At 59.3% G+C, this 18,558-nt stretch overlaps 1 protein-coding gene across 1 annotated transcript in view; it reads left to right on the forward strand.

Moving 5' to 3' along the window:
• The first annotated feature begins 1,432 nt into the window (after positions 1–1,432).
• TET3 (tet methylcytosine dioxygenase 3) overlaps positions 1,433–18,558 on the forward strand; it is a 30,174-nt gene continuing 13,048 nt past the window's right edge. Inside the window, 3 exon segments of the mRNA XM_054396597.1 lie at positions 1,433–1,691; positions 1,694–1,881; positions 13,714–15,970. Coding sequence (XP_054252572.1) covers positions 1,433–1,691; positions 1,694–1,881; positions 13,714–15,970 — 2,704 coding nt within the window.

Raw genomic sequence — 18,558 nt, forward strand, 5'->3', positions numbered from 1 at the left:
GAGGTGTCCCTGCCCATGGCAGGGGAGATGGAACTGGATGATCTTGAAGGTCCCTTTCAACCCAAACCATTCTATGAACCTATGACTCCTCACCACCAGAAGCCACCCCAGGCACCCCAGTCCTTGCAGCAGTGTTGGTGTCTCCTCACACAGGAGGAGGCCAGGCTGAGAGAGTTGGAGTTATTCAGCCTGGAGAAGAGAAGGCTCCCAGGAGACCTTAGAGCAGCCTTCCAGTACCTGAAGGAGCTCCAGGAGAACTGGGGAGGGACTTTGGACAAAGGCCTGGAGTGATAGGACCAGGAGTGGTGGCTTCAGACTGGAAGAAGCTGGATTGAGATTGATCATTAGGAGGAAATTCTTCCCCAGGAGGGTGGTGAGGCTCTGGAACAGGTTGGCCAGAGAAGTTGTGGAGGCTTCAAGCCTGGAAGTGTTGAAGGCCAGGCTGGATGAGGCCTTGAGCAACCTGGGCTGGTGGGAGGTATCCCTGCCCATGGCAGGGGAGGTGGAACTGGGTGATCTTGAAGGTCCCTTCCAACCCAAACCATTCTACGAACCGACGACTCCTCACCACCAGAAGCCACCCCAGGCACCCCAGTCCTTGCAGCAGGGCAGAGTCTCCTCGCCCAGCCCTGACGGCTGCAGAGGCAGCAGCTGCCTGACCCTCTCCTGGCCCTCACCCGGCCCTCGCCTGGCTCTGCCTGCGCGGCACGGCCGTGGCGCTGCTGGCCGGAGCACGCTGCCTGCCCGCACATGGCTTATTTTAGGTTTACAAACACTATGCCCCCTCCTCCTTCCCCGTGAGTCATCATCCACCCCGTCACCGGGCCGGGGAAGCCGGAGGCGGTGGCTCATCCCCCTCAGAGCTGATGACATCAGCAAGGGGAAGAAAAGAAAAAAAAAAGGCAGAAATAGGTTTCTTTTTTTCCCTTTTTTCATCGTCCTCATTCTTCTTCTGGCGAGCGAGATGGGGAGGATGGGGACGGTGGCCATGGCTCATGGGTGGTCCATGGTGGGGTGTTTGTGGAGAGGACCGTGGCAGCAGTTGGAGGGTGGGCTGCTGGCTTCCTTGCCCAGTTGGGGGCCAGGTTTTGGTAGCCTTGGATTCAAGGCAATGCTGCTCAGTGTGGTTTTGGGGATGGGGGAGATCTTGGTGGGGGGGAATAACTGGTGAGACCCCAAGCTATAGGCAGAGGGGCTGGCAACAAGCCTGGCCCTGTGGCTTCCCGGGGCCTGGCAGCACTGGTGAGCGTGGAGGTGCCGAAGCCCCCACGGCTGAGCTCATCGCCGGAGCTGGTTGGCGTCAGGGCTGAGGTGGCTGCGGTGACTCAGCAGCGCTGGTGCTGACTCAGCAGCACCAGACCCCAGGGAGGCAGCTGGGATAGAGAGGGAGCTTTGAATCTCGGGGTAGAACAGGGATGGTTTTGGGTACAGCATGTTGCCAAATGGTTTTGCTGGCTCTGAGCCAGCGTCCACACTGCCGGCACACATTCTCCGCCCCGTGCACCTTCCTCTGGCTTTGGCAAAGGGATTTTATCCAGCGGGGTCTCAGCTCCCACCTGCCACGAGATGCTTTTCCCCATGGGGCTTGAAGGCTTGTGGTGGTGAAACCGGCTCCAGGTTTGGCAGGGCCGGCGTCTTCCCTGCTCCCAGACAGGGCAGGGCCTGGCTCCCACTCATCTCCTGGCTCCTGCCCGCGGCCATCGCGCCCTCGACTTGCCCGCGCTTGTCAGGCGGGAGGGTGGTGTCGTGCAGGGTTCTTCTCCTCCTTCTCCTCCTCCTCCTCCTCTTCCTCTGCTGAGAGCTCAGGCTGTGCGGTTCGGTGCCGGTGGTGTGAGGAGCACCCACATCCCGGGGTGGGGGGGACACTGCAGCATCCCCCAGGTATGGCAAGACAGGGATGGGCTGGAGGGAAACCAAGCACCCATGGTTGCTGGTGGCACATCTCTGATTTGCACCCAGAAGCCAGGAGGGTGCAGGGAACTCTCTTCCTGCCCCTGGGAGGGCAAAGCTTTGAAAATGGGGGTGCAGTTTGGTTGGTGCATGGGTGCAGGGCAACTTTCCTCCCTGCCCCCCAAACCCCAGCTTTCCCCCTCTGATCTGCTGTGCAAAGGAATGGACAGGGTGGAAATGTCCCCACTAGGGGTGCTGCAGGGCTGGAGGGGCTGTGAGAGGCCTGAGCCCAATCCCATGGGAGGACAACCAGCAGTGGGGCTACGAAATCAGGCCCAGCCCTGTGGGGGTGGCTGGGGTGGGACAGCAAACACTGCAGGGCTGGGCAAGGCCTCAGGCCTTTCTCCTGCAGCCCACGTGCCTCTGCTTCCTTCTCCCTTCCCACCTGTGTTCTTTTTCCTTCCCCTTCCTTCTCTTCCTTCCCCTTCCTTCCCTTTCCTTCCCCTTTCTTCCCCTTTCCTTCCCCTTCCTTCCCCTTCCTTCCCCTTCCTTCCCCTTCCTTCCCTTTCCTTCCCTTTCCTTCCCCTTCCTTCCCCTTCCTTTCCCTTCCTTTCCCTTCCTTCCCCTTCCTTCCCCTTCCTTACCTTTCCTTCCCCTTCCTTCCCCTTCCTTCCTCTTCCTTCCCCTTCCTTCCCCTTCCTCCCCTTCCTTCTCTTCTTTCTCTTCCTTCTCTTCTTTCTCTTCTTTCTCTTCTTTCTCTTCCTTCTCTTCTTTCTCTTTTCTTTCTCTTCCTGCTCTTCTTTCTCTTATTTCTCTTCTTTCTCTTCCTTCTCTTCTTTCTCTTCTTTTCTTTATCTTCCTTCTCTTCTTTCTCTTCTTCCCCTTAATGTTCCTTCTTCCTAATCTCCATTCTATTTCCTTTCTTCTTCACCTTCTTCCCCTTCCCTTTCCTCTTCCCCCTTCCTTCCCATCCCTTCCTCCCTTCCCCATGGCCAGAGCAGGCCCCATTCCCTACCAACTGGCAATTTGGCTGTGCCCAGCCAGCCCTGGAGCCAATCTGGTAGCTGAGTGCTGGTAGGAGAGCTGTGCTGGAGGGAAGAGTGCTCCAAGAAACAAAAATAGCACTGCAGCTTTTTTTTCCTTTCCTCCTCTTTTTCCCTTCCAAGCTGCTCTGTTCCCTCCCTGCCCAGCCGGAGCCAGCAGCCTGATGCGGCTCCACACTGTGCCAAGCCTTTCCCTCTGCCCATGCCAACTGGCGGCTCCTGGCCCAGTGGGGAGGCACACATGGCGTGGTGGGTAGGCACACACTCCATGGCTTGGCTGTGGCAGCTTGCTTCCCAAAAGCTGTTCCCATAGGAGTATCCATTGGGATACCGCTCGCTCAGCCCCAGTGCTGAGCATCCATGCTCCAAACATCCCTGGTCCAAGCATCCCTTCCTTGAGCATCCCAAGAACAAGTTCCCAACAAGAGGTCTGGTGAGGAGCAGCTGAGAGACCTGGGGGTGTTTAGCCTGGGGAAGAGGAGGCTGAGGGGAGGCCTTCTGGCTCTCTACAGCTCCCTGAAAGGAGGTTGGAACCAGGTGGGGGTTGGGCTCTGCTCCCTAGCCTCAGGTGATAGAAGGAGAGGAAATGGCCTGAAAGTGTGCCAGGGGAGGGTTAGGTTGGAGATGATGAAACACTTCTTTGCTGCAGGAGTGGTCAGGGATTGGAACAGGCTGCCCAGGGAAGTGGTGGAGTCCCCATCTCTGGAGGTGTTCAAAAATGTGTGGCCATGGCACCTGGGGCTGTGGTTTGGTGTCCATGGTGGTGCTGGGTTGATGTTGGACTGGATGATCTCAGAGAGCTTTTCCAACCCAGACAGCTCTGGGTTCCTATGATTCAAACATCTGTACCCAAACATCCCTGCTCCAAGCATTCCTGTTACAAACATCCCTTTCCCAGGTGTTCCTTCCCTGAGCATCCTGATCTCAAACATCTTTACCAGAACATCTCTGCTGCCAACATTCCTCCTCTTAAGTGTCCCTTTCCCAACCATACCTGCTCTGAGCATCCTCTTCCTGAGCCTTCTTGCCCCAGGCATCATTTCCATGAGCATCCCCATCCCAACCATCCCAGTCCAAATCATCCCAACCCCAAACATCCCTGCCTTGAGCATCCTTGCTCTAAATTTTCCTTCACTGAGCATTCCTACCCATATGATGTCTTCCCTGAGCATCCCCAAGCATTCCCACCTCAATCATCCCTGCTCTAAGCATCTTAATCCTGAGCACCCCTTCCCTGAGCATCCCCACTCCAAACATCCCTACCCCAAGCATCCTGATCCCAAGCATTCCCTTCTTGACCATCCTGATCCCAATCATTCCCTGGCTATGAGTGTCCTGATCCTGAGCATTCTAATCCTGAGCATCCTGATCCTGAGCATCCCCAGTCCAAACATCCCAATCCTGATCCTTCTCTTCCATGACCATCCTGATCCTGAGCATCCCCATCCTGAACTACCCCAGTCAAAGCAAACCCATCCCAAGCATTCCCTCCCTGAGCATCCTGATCCTGAGCAGTCCCATCCCAAACAACCCTGCTGCAGACCCTCCAAAAGACAAAATCCTTTTTGGGGAGGAAATAAAGAAGATGGAAATGGGAACAATTTTTTTTTTTTCCACCTGGGAAAAAAAAAATCCCTTGGAAGCTGCCAGTAGGATGTTGGTGCTGGAGCTGGAATGGGGATTAGGTTGGCTTCAACTGCCTGTTTGGGAACAAGAAGGGGGTGAAATAATCATAGAATCACAGAATTGTCAGGGTTGGAAGGGACCTCAAGGCTCATCCAGCCCCAGCCCCCCTGCCATGGGCAGGGACACCTCACACCACAGCAGGTTGCTCACAGCCACCTCCAGCCTGGCTGCAAAAACCTCCAGGGATGAGGCTTCCACCACCTCCCTGGGCAACCTCTGCCAGGCTCTCACCACCCTCATGGGAAACAACTTCTTCCTTACATCCAATCTCAATCTCCCCACTTCTAGTTTTGTTCTTTCCCCCCAGTCCTATCACTCCCTGAAAACCTAAAAAGTCCCTCCCCAGCTTTCCTGTAGCCCCCTTTCAGATCCTGGAAGGCCACCAGAAGGTCCCCTGGGAGCCTTCTCCTCTCCAGACTGCACAACCCCAACTCTCTCAGGCTGTCTCCAGAGCAGATCCTGGAAGGCCACCAGAAGGTCCCCTGGGAGCCTTCTCCTCTCCAGACTGCACAACCCCAACTCTCTCAGGCTGTCTCCAGAGCAGAGCAGCTCCAGCCCTCTGCTCATCCTTGTGGCCCTTCTCTGGACACCTTCCAGCCCCTCCAGATCCTTCCTGGAACAGAGGCTCCAGAACTGGACACAGAGCTCCAGGTGGGGTCTGAGTAGAGTGGAGCAGAGGGGCAGAATCCCCTCCCTGGCCCTGCTGGCCACACTTCTCCTGCTGCAGCCCAGGCTCTGCTTGGCTCTCTGGGCTGCAATGCTCCACCCCCAGCAGCATCCAAAGTGGGGGTGACGACTCCGGGGGGTCCCCAGCAGCGCTGCCGATTGCTGGTGCAGAGCAGAGCTGAGCTTTCTGCGGCGTAAATCGGCTCAGCTCCCGCGGCACCGCCGACGCCCCGGCTTTGCTCCAGGCTAAATGAGGACAGGAGCGAGCGGCTTAGACCCAGCGCCGGGGTCAGCTGGGGCCATGGAAACAGCTTGGAAAACAAGGCGGCAGAGGCGCCCGCGGTGCCGGCAGCCAGCGGGACTGGGAGCTGGCCGGGTGGCTACCCCAGCCTGGGCGAGGGGAGTCAAGGGGCTGCTGTGGGTGCAGCTCGGTGCTTCAGCTTCCCACATGGTCTTTTCTTTTCCATTTTTAGCGATGCTGATAGTCGATTTAGGGCATCAGTGCCTTTCGGTGTCTCTCTGGCATTCCCCCTCCCCCTCCCCATGCCAGTACCCAAGGGTGGTGATGGTGGTGTGGGACCGGGAAGGGGTTTTGGGGTCTGGTGAGACCAAGCAGTGCCCCCCAGGAGCTTCAATCCTGTCTGGTGTGTGTGGGGGTGCTTTTGGCAGCATTTCTTCCCCACTGGAGCCCTTTGGTGGCCTGAGGCCAGCTGGTGTGTTGCTGTAGGGTCTGCCACGCTGCGGGAGACCCCCACAGCGGTGCCCTCCCAAGCCAGCAACCCAGCAGAGGATCCCAGCGGAGGATCCTGGCGGAGGATCCTGGCGGAGGATCCCCGGGGCCGTTGCCAAAGGAGGGAAACCACAAACTGAGTGCCGGGGGCTGGCCAGGCTCCACCGGCGTGGGGCCTCCAGCCAAGCTGCCTCTTGGCCGCCCTGTGCCGCCGGCTGGCAGCGGCACCCAGTGACCTCCTGGCCGCCCTCCCGTGCCCTCACCACAGCCCTGCCACACAGCATGGGCTGTCCCCGTGTGCCCCACTCCACTGCCAGCACCATGAAGGGTTTGGTGTCCCCAATCTTTACAGGCTCAGAGGATGTTAGGGGTTGGAAGGGACCTCCGAAGATCATCAAGGCCAAGCCCCCTGCCAGAGCAGGACCACAGAATCCAGCACAGGTCACGCAGGAACACATCCAGACAGGGCTGGAATGGCTCCAGAGAAGGAGACTCCACAGCATCCATGGGCAGCCTGCTCCAGTGCTCTGTGACCCTCACAGTGCGGAAGTTCCTCCTCATGTTGAGGTGGAACCTCCTGTGCTGTAGTTTTTGTCCTCCACTCGCTTCCTCCTCCTCTTCCCAGATTTGTCACTTTTGATCAGCCCCAGCGGTGGTTAGCAGCAGGGTGACACCGAGCGGTGCTTTGAGGGTGTGTGGTGTGCACTGAGTTGTGCCGTTCTTTGGGGCTTGCCAAAGGATTTAGTGAACCCCCCAGAATTTCTTTTTCTTTTTTGGAAAGGGGGGCGGGGGGTTGGAGGATGTAAAACCTGCTCCAGGTTGGGAGTAGTAATTGGAAATGTAGAGACTGCAGGATGTGTAGGGCTGCTGGGGGTCAGGCTGCTGGATATGAACCTGCAGTACCCAGCACAAAGCTTCCTGCTGGGCTGCAGCCAGAGGAGTGTGGGCAGCAGGGCAGGAGAGGGGATTCTGCCCCTGGGCTCTGCTCTGCTCAGACCTCACCTCCAATCCTGCCTCCAGCTCTGCTGTCCCCAGCACAAAAAGGACACAGAGCTGTTGGAGGGAGCCCAGAGGAGGTCACAAAGATGATGCAAGGGCTGGAGCAGTTCTGCTGTGAGCACAGGCTGAGGGAGCTGGGGGTGTGCAGCCTGGAGAGGAGAAGGCTCCAAGGGGATCTTAGAGCTGCCTTCCAGTACCTGAAGGGATCCTGCAGGAAGGCTGCAGAGACTTTTCCTGAGGGTGTCCAGAGCCAGGCCAAGGGGAATGGTTTGAAGCTGAGGCAGAGCAGGGTTAGAGACTGGAACTGAGGAAGAAGTTGTTGAGTGTGAGGGTGGTGAGAGTCTGGCACAGGCTGCCCAGGGAGGTTGTGGATGCCTTCTGCCTCCAGGTGTTCAAGGCTAGGTTGGATGAGGCCTTGAGTAGCTGAGTCTGGTTGAGAAGCTACAACCCCTCAAGGCAGGAAGGTTGGAGTAGATGGACTCCGAGGTCCCTCCCAACCTAAGCCATTCTGTGAGCTTCAGGGTTACTGGGTGCACAGGGCTGCTGGCTATGTAGGGTTGTGGGATAGCCAAACTGCTGGCTCTGTGGGGTACTGGGTGGGCAGGCTGCTGCTGTTTAGCACTTCTGATTCTACAGGGTTGCTGGATCTATAGACTGCTGGCCCCCTATAGGTTTTTTGGATGTTGTTGGGCCAATGGCATCCTGGGGTGCATCAAGGAAAGTGTGGCCAGCAGGGCTGGGGAGGTTCTCCTCCCCCTCTGCTCTGCCCTGCTGAGACCACAGCTGCAATCCTGTGTCCAGTTTGGGGCTTCCCAGTTCAAGAGAGACAGAGACCTGCTGGAGAGAGTCCAGGGGAGGCTGTGAGGATGATGAGGGGACTGGAACATCTCTGCTGTGAAGAAAGGCTGAGAGCCCTGGGGCTGTTTGGTCTGGAGAAGAGAAGGCTGAGAGTGGATCTGATCAATATCTGAGGAGTGAGTGTCAGATGAAGGTGCCAGGATCTTTGTGGTGATGCCCAGGGATAGGACAAGAAATAATGGGTACAAGCTGGAACCACCTTATGTGAGAACAAAGTTTGGTGTGAGGGTTCTGGTGGCCTGGAGCAGGCTGCCCAGAGAGGTTGTGGAGTCTCTTTCCCTGGAGACTTTCAAGCCCCATCTGGATGCATTCCTGTGTGCCCTGCCCTGGGTGACCCTGCTCTGGCAGGGGGCTTGGACTGGATGATCACCAGAGGTGATCCTTCCAACCTTTACCATTCTGTGATTCTGTGCTGTGTGGGTCACTGGCTGTAGAAGGTTGCTGGAAATGCAGGACTCAGGTGTTTAGGATTGCTGGAAATCTAAGTCTGATGACTGTATGGAACTGTGGAGTATCTAAGTGCCTGGGTACAATGAGTTGCTGGCTGTGAAGGATTGCTGGGTGTGCAGGGCTGCTGCACAGGTAGGGCTGTGAGATAAGAGTGCTGCATATGCAGGTTGCTGGATATGTGGTCACTGGATCCACAGGGCAGCAGGATCCATAGGGCAGTGGAATCCATAGAGCAATGGGATCCATAGGGCAGCAGGATCTATGGGACAGCAGGATCCATAGGGCAGCAGGATCCATAGGGAAGAAGGATGCATATGGCAGCAGGATCCACAGGGCAGCAGGATCCATAGGGCAGCAGGATCCATAGGGGAGAAGGATGCATATGGCAGCAGGATCCACGGGGCAGCAGGATCCATAGGGCAGCAGGATCCATAGGGGAGAAGGATCCATATGGCAGCAGGATCCACAGGGCAACAGGATCCATAGGGCAGCAGGATCCATAGGGGAGAAGGATGCATATGGCAGCAGGATCCACGGGGCAGCAGGATCCATAGGGCAGCAGGATCCATAGGGGAGAAGGATCCATATGGCAGCAGGATCCACAGGGCAGCAGGATCCATAGGGCAGCAGGATCCATAGGGGAGAAGGATGCATATGGCAGCAGGATCCACGGGGCAGCAGGATCCATAGGGCAGCAGGATCCATAGGGGAGAAGGATCCATATGGCAGCAGGATCCACAGGGCAGCAGGATCCATAGGGGAGAAGGATCCATAGGGCAGCAGGATCCAGAGGGCAGCAGAATCCATAGGGGAGAAGGATCCATATGGCAGCAGGATCCACAGGGCAGCAGGATCCATGGGGGAGAAAGATCAATAGAGAAGTAGGATCCATAGGGAAGCAGGGTCCACAGGGCAGCAGGACACAGCAGGACCTATAGGACACCCCTCCCCACCCCGGGGCTTCCATTCCCCACCGTGCCCGACCACTGCTCCCCTCCTGCCCACGGGGACGATGTCCCACTCCATGTTCCCTCCCAGCATATCAAGGCCCTTTCGGGGCCCGTCCAGCTCCGGGGGGCTACGGAGGGGCAAGGGCTGTCCGTGTGTCTGTCCAGCTCTGGGGGCCTGCGGGGGAACCTGGGGTGTCCGTGCGTCCGTCCAGCTCCGGGAAGCTGGGGGTAGAAACAGGGGGAGACGGGGCCCCGAGTGTCCGTGTGTCTCTCCAGCTCCGGGGGGCTGGGGAGGGGACGGGGGGAGGGGAGGCCCCGAGTGTCCGTGTGTCTCTCCAGCTCCGGGGGGCTGCGGGGCCCCTTGAAGGGCCCGGGTGTCCGTCGAGTTCCGGGGGGCTCCGGGGCCCCCTCGGGGGCTGGGGTGTCCGTGTGTCCGTCCGTACGTGCGCGCAGCGCTGGGGCTAATGGCTCCGGCAGCTGGTGGTGCTGGGGGCGGGGAGGGCCGGGGGTGGCGGAGGGTAGCGGAGGCTCCAGTGGCTCCTTTCGGCTTCTCTTTTCCCGGGACGGGTCCCCGCTGTCGCCTCCGGCTTCGCCTCCCGTTCCTCTCCCCCCACCCCCCAAACACGTAAGTGCTGCCCGTTCAGAGTCTGACCCCAGCCCGACACCGTGACCCCCCCACCCCACTCCCATCCCGGGAACTTGCCCGGGTTTCCAACGGCTCCCGTCGATTCCCAGGGAGCCGAGCCCAGGCTGGAAAAGATCCAAGCTGGGCTCTGCCCGTGCGGTTGGGTTGGGTTTGGTTTGTTTCCTCCTTTCCCTTTCTCTCCCTCCTTCTGTTTAAGGCTTTTAAAACAGGGAAAAGAATAAAAACAAAAAGAAAAGAGGAAAAACTATTAAATATTTTTTTTCCTCCTCGGGGTGGATTTTTCCTTGTTTATGGCACCGGGAGGATGCAGAAGGCATCTTGGAGCAAATCCCAAACGAAGCGTTTGGGGGGTTCTCTTTATTTCCATTTCTTTTCCTACCCGCCCCCCTCCCTCCTCTTCCCTAGTTTTTGTTCTTTTCCGGGTGAACGGAAGGAGGTTTGGGCAGGGAATGTTTTTTTTCCGGGAAAAGCAAACCGGGATGTGGAGGGATAAGCAGCCAGGGCGGGGATGGAGGGGTTTCTGCGGACGTTGCCGGAGCGAGGCGGGATGGAGATTGATTCGGGGGGAGAAGCCACGAGGGTTTTCCATCTCCCAGCCCATGGGGCCAGGAACAAAAGGAGCTGGAGGAGAGAGCCAGGGGGAAATAATCCTATTTTTAATGTCTATATTTTTATGCCCCTCCCCCTCACTGATTTGGGGAAGGTTTGTAGCGTTTGGATTAACCCTTTAGCAGCTGCAGGGGGGGAGGTGTTTGCCGGAGGAACGATTTTCCTGCACCCCCAGCCCAAGTCCATCACCTGGTTTATGGAATGGAGCAGCCCCCAAGTGCCACCCTGGCCTGGCAGCTGGGTTTTTTGGGATTTTCCTTATCCTTACCCAGCAGATTTCCTCCCCCTACCGTTCCTGTCCCAGGCAGACCCCTGGGGCTGCCGTCTGCTCCCCACCCAGAGCCAAACAGGTTTGTTGTCGTTCCTCGGGGTTGGCGTCACCGCTGCAATGCCATGGGGATGCTTCGGGGCAGGAGCATCCCCCCCAGGAGGTCTTGGAGGGTGCTTGGGGCGTTTTTCTCCCTGGCGCTTGGGAAAAACCCTTTTGGCTGGGGAGGAGGAGGAGGATGAAGGTGACGGGTGAGGCTGTTTCTGCCTTGGTTTGCAAAGGGGAGCGGGGGTGGTGCGTTGTCCCCGCCCTGCCCAGGCTCCCGTTTGGCCGGTGAAGGGCACAGACCGGCACCGGAGCACTCACTCCCCAGACCTGCTGGACCGGTCTCGTCCCTCCCGGCTCCGTGGCTTGGCTCTGGGAATGCCACGGAGGGATCGAAGCTGGAACCGCCCCTATAAAGCTGCAGCAGCATCGGGGTGAGCCCTGCGCCGGAGCGGGGCTGTGGTGATTGGCACCAGGAGAGTTTTTACCCCTGGGGAAGGGGAACGTTTTGGGGACGTGATGGTGCTGGGAGCGGTTCCTGCCCGGTTTCACCGGGGTTTCACCGAGGTTGCCTCCGGTTTTCGCTGCAGTCAGCAGCAGTGCTGATCTCCGGTGTAGAACCCAGCCCCACTCCAGCAGGTGGCTTTGCTCAGCCCCACGCCCCGAAGGACTCCCGTGCCAGAGCCGTGGGGCTGGGGGCTGAGCACTTCGAGGTGGCTCCAGCACCAACAGCCACACACCCACAGCTTGCTTGAGGCCAAAGCCATGATGGGGGTCTCTGGAGCAGTAACGAGGGTCTTGGGAGGAGTAATGGGGGTCTCTGGAGCCATAATGGGGGTCTCTGGAGCTATAACAGGGGTCTTGAGAGGAGTAATGAGGGTCTCTGGAGCAGTGATAGGACTCTTGGGAACTGTAACAGGGGTCTCTGGAGCTATAACAGGAGTCTCTGGAGCCATAACAGGGGTCTCCCAAAGCCATAATGGGTGTTTCCAGAGCTATAATGGGGACATCTGGAACTGCAATGGGGGTCTCTAGAGCAGTAACAGGGGTCTCAGGATCAGTAACAGGGATCTCTGGAACTGAAATGGGAGTCTCTGGAACTGAAACGGGGGTCTCTGGAGCTTTAACAGAGGTCTCTGGAGCTGCACAGGGATCTCTGCAGTCATAACAGGGGTCTCTGGAGCCATAATGGGGGTCTCTGGAGCTGTAACAGGGGTCTCTGATGCTGTAATGGCGATCTCTGGTGCTGTAACAGGGGTCTCCAGAGCCGCAGTGGGGGTCTCCCAGTGAGCCTGGGCCATGGATGGTTCCCAAGCCACCAGTGCTGGCACGGTTGGGATCAGGAAGCTCTGCCCACAGCTCCCTCGTGCCTTTTTTTTTTTTTTTTTTTTTTTTTCTCCCCAGCAAATTTTGCTGTATTTTTAGCTGGCAGGAAGCTCCTCTCTGGTTATCAGCAAACTGCTCATGCAGCACCCCGGCTGCCGTGGCACCAAAATCCTCACTGCCAAGCCAGGGGGAGAGCCACAGCACAGAAAGACACCATCCCCCCACCCCCAATCCCTAGCAAAACCCTTTGGAGGGTCTTAATTAGGGTAATGTGCTCCATGAGTGCCGCCGTGGGCAGCTCCGGTGGGTTGTGGTCTCTCCTTGGCACGCCGCCGGTTTTCTGGCCGACGGTGCCGTAGCTCGGCGTTGCCGGGGGGCCCCGGCCGGCCGTGCTGATCCAGAGGCTGGGTTATCTGAGGTGAAAGCATCCCTCCGACGCCCCTGGCACCGGCCTAGCCAACTCGGCGGCTTCCTGCCGTGCCCCGGCCCCCGACGAAGGATGGCTGCTCCCGGCCAGGATGTTTGCTTCGGGCACTGCTCCAAACTCCCCCTCCCCCGCCCTCCCGCTCTGCTCTCCCTGTGCCACTTCCTTCACCGGGGCAAACCGTGGTGCTGAAACGCTGGAACAGGTTGCCGAGGGATGTGGTTGAGGCCCCACCCCTGGAGACATTCAAGGCCAGACTCGATGCAGCCCTGAGCAGCCTGATCTGGCTGGAGGTGCCCCTGCTGAGTGCAAGATGACCTTTGAGGGTCCTTTCCAACCCGATGCTATCTGTGAATCTGTGTCACCGGAGCCAGTGACGCCCTCCCTGTGCCACCACGTCCCACCCCATCCCATCTCGATGGAAATCCCAAACTGTCCCATGAGCAATTTCGAAAGCAGGTGGTGGGGTGTGGTGGGTATGTGGGTGGCAGGAGGCTGGCGTGGTGCAAACCAGCTGCATTTTGAGCTGAGCTGCTCCTCACGCAGCCAGGCAAAAAAAAAAACCCTCCTGGTCTTGCTGCTGGAGGTCACTTTTCACATGGATCAGCTGTGTCTTCATCACCTGGGTGAGAAAAGAGATGGGGAAAGAAGGAATAAAGAGAGACAGGGAGGATTTGGGGCTGTTCAACCTGGAGAAGAGAAGGCTCCTTTGAAGGGAGACCTTAGAGCAGCCTTCTGGTACCTGAAGGGGCTCCAGGAGAGATGGGGAGGGACTTCTGACAAGGGCTGGGAGTGCCAGGACAAGGGGCAGTGGATTTGAGCTAGGAGAGGGGAGATTGAGACTGGAGATGAGGAAGAGGGTGGGGGGAGACTGGAACAGGGAGGTTGTGGATGTCTCCTCCTTGGAGGTGTTCAAGGCGAGGCTGGATGAGGCCTTGAGCAATCTGGGCTGGTGGGAGGGGTCCCTGCCCATAGCAGGGGGGTTGGAACCGGATGATCCTGAAGGTCTCTTCGATCCTGAAGGTCTCTTCGATCATAAATTCCATGAATTTATGAAATCGGGGGCAGGGGGCGGGTGTCCTGGTGGGGGTTGCTCACGCCGCTCCTCTCCCTCTCCTGGCAGACAGGTTCAGTGGGCGACCCGGTTGATGGACCCAGCAGAAGCCAAATGGAAGAAGGGCCAATTAATTATGTGGAAGAAAGGCGGCTGAAGGAGGGCAGAGGGCTCAGCCTGGCCAATGGGGGCCGGCCGGAGGCGGGGGGCACCGCACTGATGGAGCCGAGCGGCTGGGCCCAGGGCCAGCTGCCCAGCGCCGCCAAAGCCCACTTGGAAGACGTCAGGAACCTGGTGGCCTTCTCGGCGGTGGCCGAAGCCGTTTCCTCCTACCGGCTGCCGCCGCCGGGTTCGCCGTCGCTGCTCTACGAGAAGTTCGACTCGGAGCTGAGCCGGGGGGGGCTGGGCACAGCGGACAGCGGGCCGCGAGGGGAGGACCTGCAAGCCCTCAAAGCTGCCCTGGCTTTGGCCAAGCACGGCGTCAAGCCCCCCAACTGCAACTGCGACGGCCCCGAGTGCCCCGACTACCTGGAATGGTTGGAGCAGAAGATCAAGACGGCTCTGGGCGAAGAGCCGGCACCGCCGCGGCCCCGCGCCGCCCCCAACCCCCCGCCCATCCCCCCGGAAGGTGCTATTGACCCCCAGCCGGTGCCTGAGGCCGCCGAGCCCTGCCCACCCGACGGCCTCCCCTTTTCCCAGAGCGCGCTGACCATCGCCAAGGAGAAGAACATCAGCCTGCAGACCGCCATAGCCATCGAGGCCCTGACCCAGCTCTCGGCCGCTCTCCCCCAGCCCGCCGGCGACGGCCAGCCCCCGCCACCGCCCCCACCGCCGCCCCCCGCCACCCCCTTTGGCCCCGGCCCCCTCGTCCCGCCGGAGGCCGCCTGGCAGCGAGGGGATGAGCCACGTTATCCGCCGGAGCCGAGAGCTGCACCCGAGCCATTTTTTGGTGCGGCACCTCCCCCGGGGGGCTTCACAGCAACATGGGGGCTGGAGGCCGAGGGGGCGGCGGGGGCTGGAGACCCCATGGCAGAACTGGAGCAGTTGCTGGGTAACGCTGATGACTACATCAAGGCAGCCTTCAAGAGACCCGAACCGACGGCCGGCGAAGCGGTGACGCCTAAACCAGAGCCCCCCGAACGAGCACCCAGCAAGGAAGCGCCGGGCGGCCCCCGTGTGGCGCCGGCACCGCCGGAGCCCAACCTGCACAAGAAGACGCAGCTGGTCCTGCAGCAGCATCTCCACCACAAGCGCAGCCTCTTCCTCGAGCAAAGCCTGGCAGCGGCGGCGGCGCCCCCCCCTGACCGGCCAGGTAGTTGGTGGGCTCCTGGTGCCCCGGCCGTGCCCCCCAAGCCCTTCGAAAAACAGCCCAAAGAGAAGAAGAAGAAACCGCCGCCCGAGAAGCCTCCGCCGGCCAAGCCACTCCGTAAGCAGGTGCAGATCAAGAAGGCCAAGCAGAAGGATTCGCAGCCGCTCTTCCTGCCCCTCTGGCAGATCAGCCTGGAGGGCTTTCGGACGCCCGCCGAGCCCCCTGCTGAGGAGATGCAAACCGAACCGCCGTCGCCGCCGCCGCCGCCGGCCTCTGCCTTCCCGCTCCAGCCTCTTGCACTACCCCTGCCCGCCGCTCAGCCCCCGCCGCCGAACTCCCTCGACGGCGGCCCCCCGGCTCCCGAATCTCAGGAAAGGGGTGCCCCCGGGGGGGGGCCCCAAATTCACCCGGCGCCGGCGGGCTCCACCGGCTCAGAGGATGCGGCGGCCGCCCCGCCGCCGGCCGCCCCGACCCCCCTGGTGGTGGATGACAAGCTGGAAGAGCTCATCCGCCAGTTTGAAGCCGAATTTGGGGAGAATTTCAACCTGCAGCCCCCCAAGACCCCCGCTCCGCTCGCCCCCGGGACCACCGAGCTGCCGGGGGGGCCAGCACCAGCCCCACAAGTGCAACCCACCGCCGCCACCGGCGCCGCCGCCACCACCGACGCTCCGGCTCCGAGCAGCGCTCCCCAAGCCGGACTCAAAAGCTTTTCGTTCACCCCAGGGAAGGGTCCGCTTGCAGAGCCCCCCTTCACCGCCCGCTCCCCCAAACAGATCAAAATCGAGTCTTCTGGTGCTATCACCGTGGTGTCCACCACGTGCTTTTACTCTGAGGAGAGCCAAAACCCGGAGGCGGAGGACGCCGAAGGGACACCCACCAAGGACGAGGTGCCGCTGACGCCCACCCTGAGCGGCTTCCTGGAGTCGCCGCTGAAGTACCTGGACACGCCCACCAAGAGCCTGCTGGACACCCCTGCCAAGCGGGCACAGGCCGAGTTCCCCACCTGCGACTGTGTTGGTGAGCCAGAGGCCGTGCCAGGGGCACTGTGGGGTGCTGGAGGGTGGGGTGGTGGGGTGCTACCTGGGCCCCAGAGGTGGCATTTCCAGGAGGCATTTCCTCTCCTCTCCTCTCCTCTCCTCTCTCCTCTCCTCTCCTCTCTCCTCTCCTCTCCTCTCCTCTCCTCTCCTCTCCTCTCCTCTCCTCTCCTCTCCTCTCCTCTCCTCTCCTCTCCTCTCCTCTCCTCTCCTCTCCTCTCCTCTCCTCTCCTCTCCTCTCCTCTCCTCTCCTCTCCTCTCCTCTCCTCTCCTCTCCTCTCCTCTCCTCTCCTCTCCTCTCCTCTCCTCTCCTCTCCTCTCCTCTCCTCTCCTCTCCTCTCCTCTCCTCTCCTCTCCTCTCCTCTCCTCTCCTCTCCTCTCCTCTCCTCTCCTCTCCTCTCCTCTCCTTTCCTCTTTTTCTCCTCTCCTTCTCTCTCCTTCTCTTTCCTCCTCTCTCCTCCATGGGGCAGGGAATGACAGGACATGGACCAGGATGGATTGGAAGAGCTACAAAACCCAAAGTGCTGCTGGGTTTTTGCCTCGGCTGAGCACTTGGCTCAGTCCCATGGCCTGGGCCCATGGTTCCCCAGTGCTGCAGCTTTGCTGTAACCCAGGCTCCCCTGAGTGTCCTGCTGCTTGCAGCCAAATTCACTGCTTTGGGTTACTCAAAATAACCTCAGATTTGGCTCAGTGTCTGTGCTTGTGCCTAGAGCTGTGTTTGCTGCCAGGATGCTGGCTTGGTGGGTGGTCAGCCCCAGCAGTTGTGTTGAAAAAGCACCAAACTCTTGGATTTCTTTTATTTTTGTGGATTTGGGGTTTGTTTGGGTTTTTTCTTTTTTTTTTTTTTTTTTTTTTTTTTTCCTTTTTTCAGTTTGTATTGGCATGTCCTAGGCTTTGCAGCAAGTGCTTGAGATCTCTCACCCAGTCCTTGCAGTCATAGAATTCCAGAATCCCAGCATGGTGGAGGTGGGAGGGGAGCTCTGGAGCTCAGCCAGCCCAACCCCCCTTCTCCAGCAGGGCACCCACAGCAGCTTGCCCAGGAGCACAATGCCCAGGGGGGGTTGGAAGCTCTCCACACAAAGACACTCCACAACCTCTCTGGGCAGCCTGCTCCAGGCCTCCACCAAACAACTTTCTCCTCCTGCTCAGGTGGCACCTCCTGGCTGCCAGTCTGTGTCCCTTGCCCCTTGTCCTGTCCCTGGGCACCAGTGAGCAGAGCCTGGCCCCAGCCTCTTGCCCCCCACAGCTCCTTTAGCTCTTGCTGAGCATTGCTCAGCTGCCCTCTGGGGCTGCTCTTCTGCAGGCTCTCAGCCCCAGGGCTCTCAGCCTTTGCTCCTCCCAGAGCTGCTCCAGGCCCCTCAGCAGCTTCCCAGCCTGCCCTGGACTCTCTCCAGCAGTTTCCTGTCTCTCCTCAACTGGGGAGCCCAGAACTGGAGCAAGGACTCCAAATGTGGCCTCCCAAAGGCAGAGCAGAGCAGGAAGAGAACCTCCCTCACCCTGCTGCCCACACCATGACCCCCAGGACACCATTGGGGCAATCAGGGCACATTGCTGGCTCCTGAGCATCTTCTTGTCCCCCAGCACTCCCAGGTCCTTCTCCTAGAGCTGCTTCCCAGCAGGTGCCCCCTCAGATGTGCTGCTGCAGGAGGTTGTTGCTGCCCAGGGGCAGGACCCTGCCCTTGCCCTGGTTGCACTCCATGAGGTTCCTCTCCCCCAGCTCTCAGCCTGCCCAGGTCTGTGATTGGCAGCACAGCCTGGGGGGTGTCAGCTACTCCTCCCAGTTTGGTCCCATCAGCAAACTGCCTGAGGGTTCACTTTTACCCTCACCCAGGTCATTGGTGAAGCTGTTGACCAAGACTGGCCCCAATCCTGGCCCCTGGGGAACACCATCCACCTCCATGTGAGCATGAGCAGGTGGATCTTCCCTCTCCCCTGGGAGGAGCAGGGTGAGGATTTGGGGCATCCAGCCGGAAAAAACAAGCCCCACACTGCTGGGAGGGATGGCCTCAGGCTGTGCTCAGGCTGCACTTTAGTAGCAGGGCTTATGATTACTTATTTATTTGCTCGTTAATAGCAGCAGTAATTAGCCCAAACAGTACTGAGCGAGCAAAAAGCTTTTCTGGAGCTGCTCAAATTGATCTTGGAGGTTTATTTTGCTTCATGGTGCCAGGCAAAGATTCAAGTTGTTTTTTTCTTTGGCAGCATGGTTTGTGGGGGGAGGGCTGGGAGAGGGGGGTGTGTGTGGGGGGGGATTCCTCCTCCTGCCCTCTCTCTCCATTTTCTCCAGGCAAAGCTGGTGAGAAAGCAGTGAAGCAGGAGCCAGGGCTGGGTGCTTTATGAGGTGCCTGTAATGAGAGCAGCCCTGGCTGCCTGGCCTGTATTGATCTGTGTCTGGACAGCTGCAGCCCAGCTGAGCCTGGCTTTCTCCTCGCCCTGGCTCCCAGCCAGCTGGACATGACGGGAATGAAAATCAGCCTGCTGAGAGCAGAGGGATGGGGAGAGCCATCAGAGCCTCCCAGCCAGCAGTGTTCCAGCAGCTCCCTGCCTTGGGCATCGACCCCAGGCTCCCTG

This window comes from Indicator indicator, chromosome 38 (assembly GCF_027791375.1).
Source record: "Indicator indicator isolate 239-I01 chromosome 38, UM_Iind_1.1, whole genome shotgun sequence".
NCBI lineage: Eukaryota > Metazoa > Chordata > Aves > Piciformes > Indicatoridae > Indicator > Indicator indicator.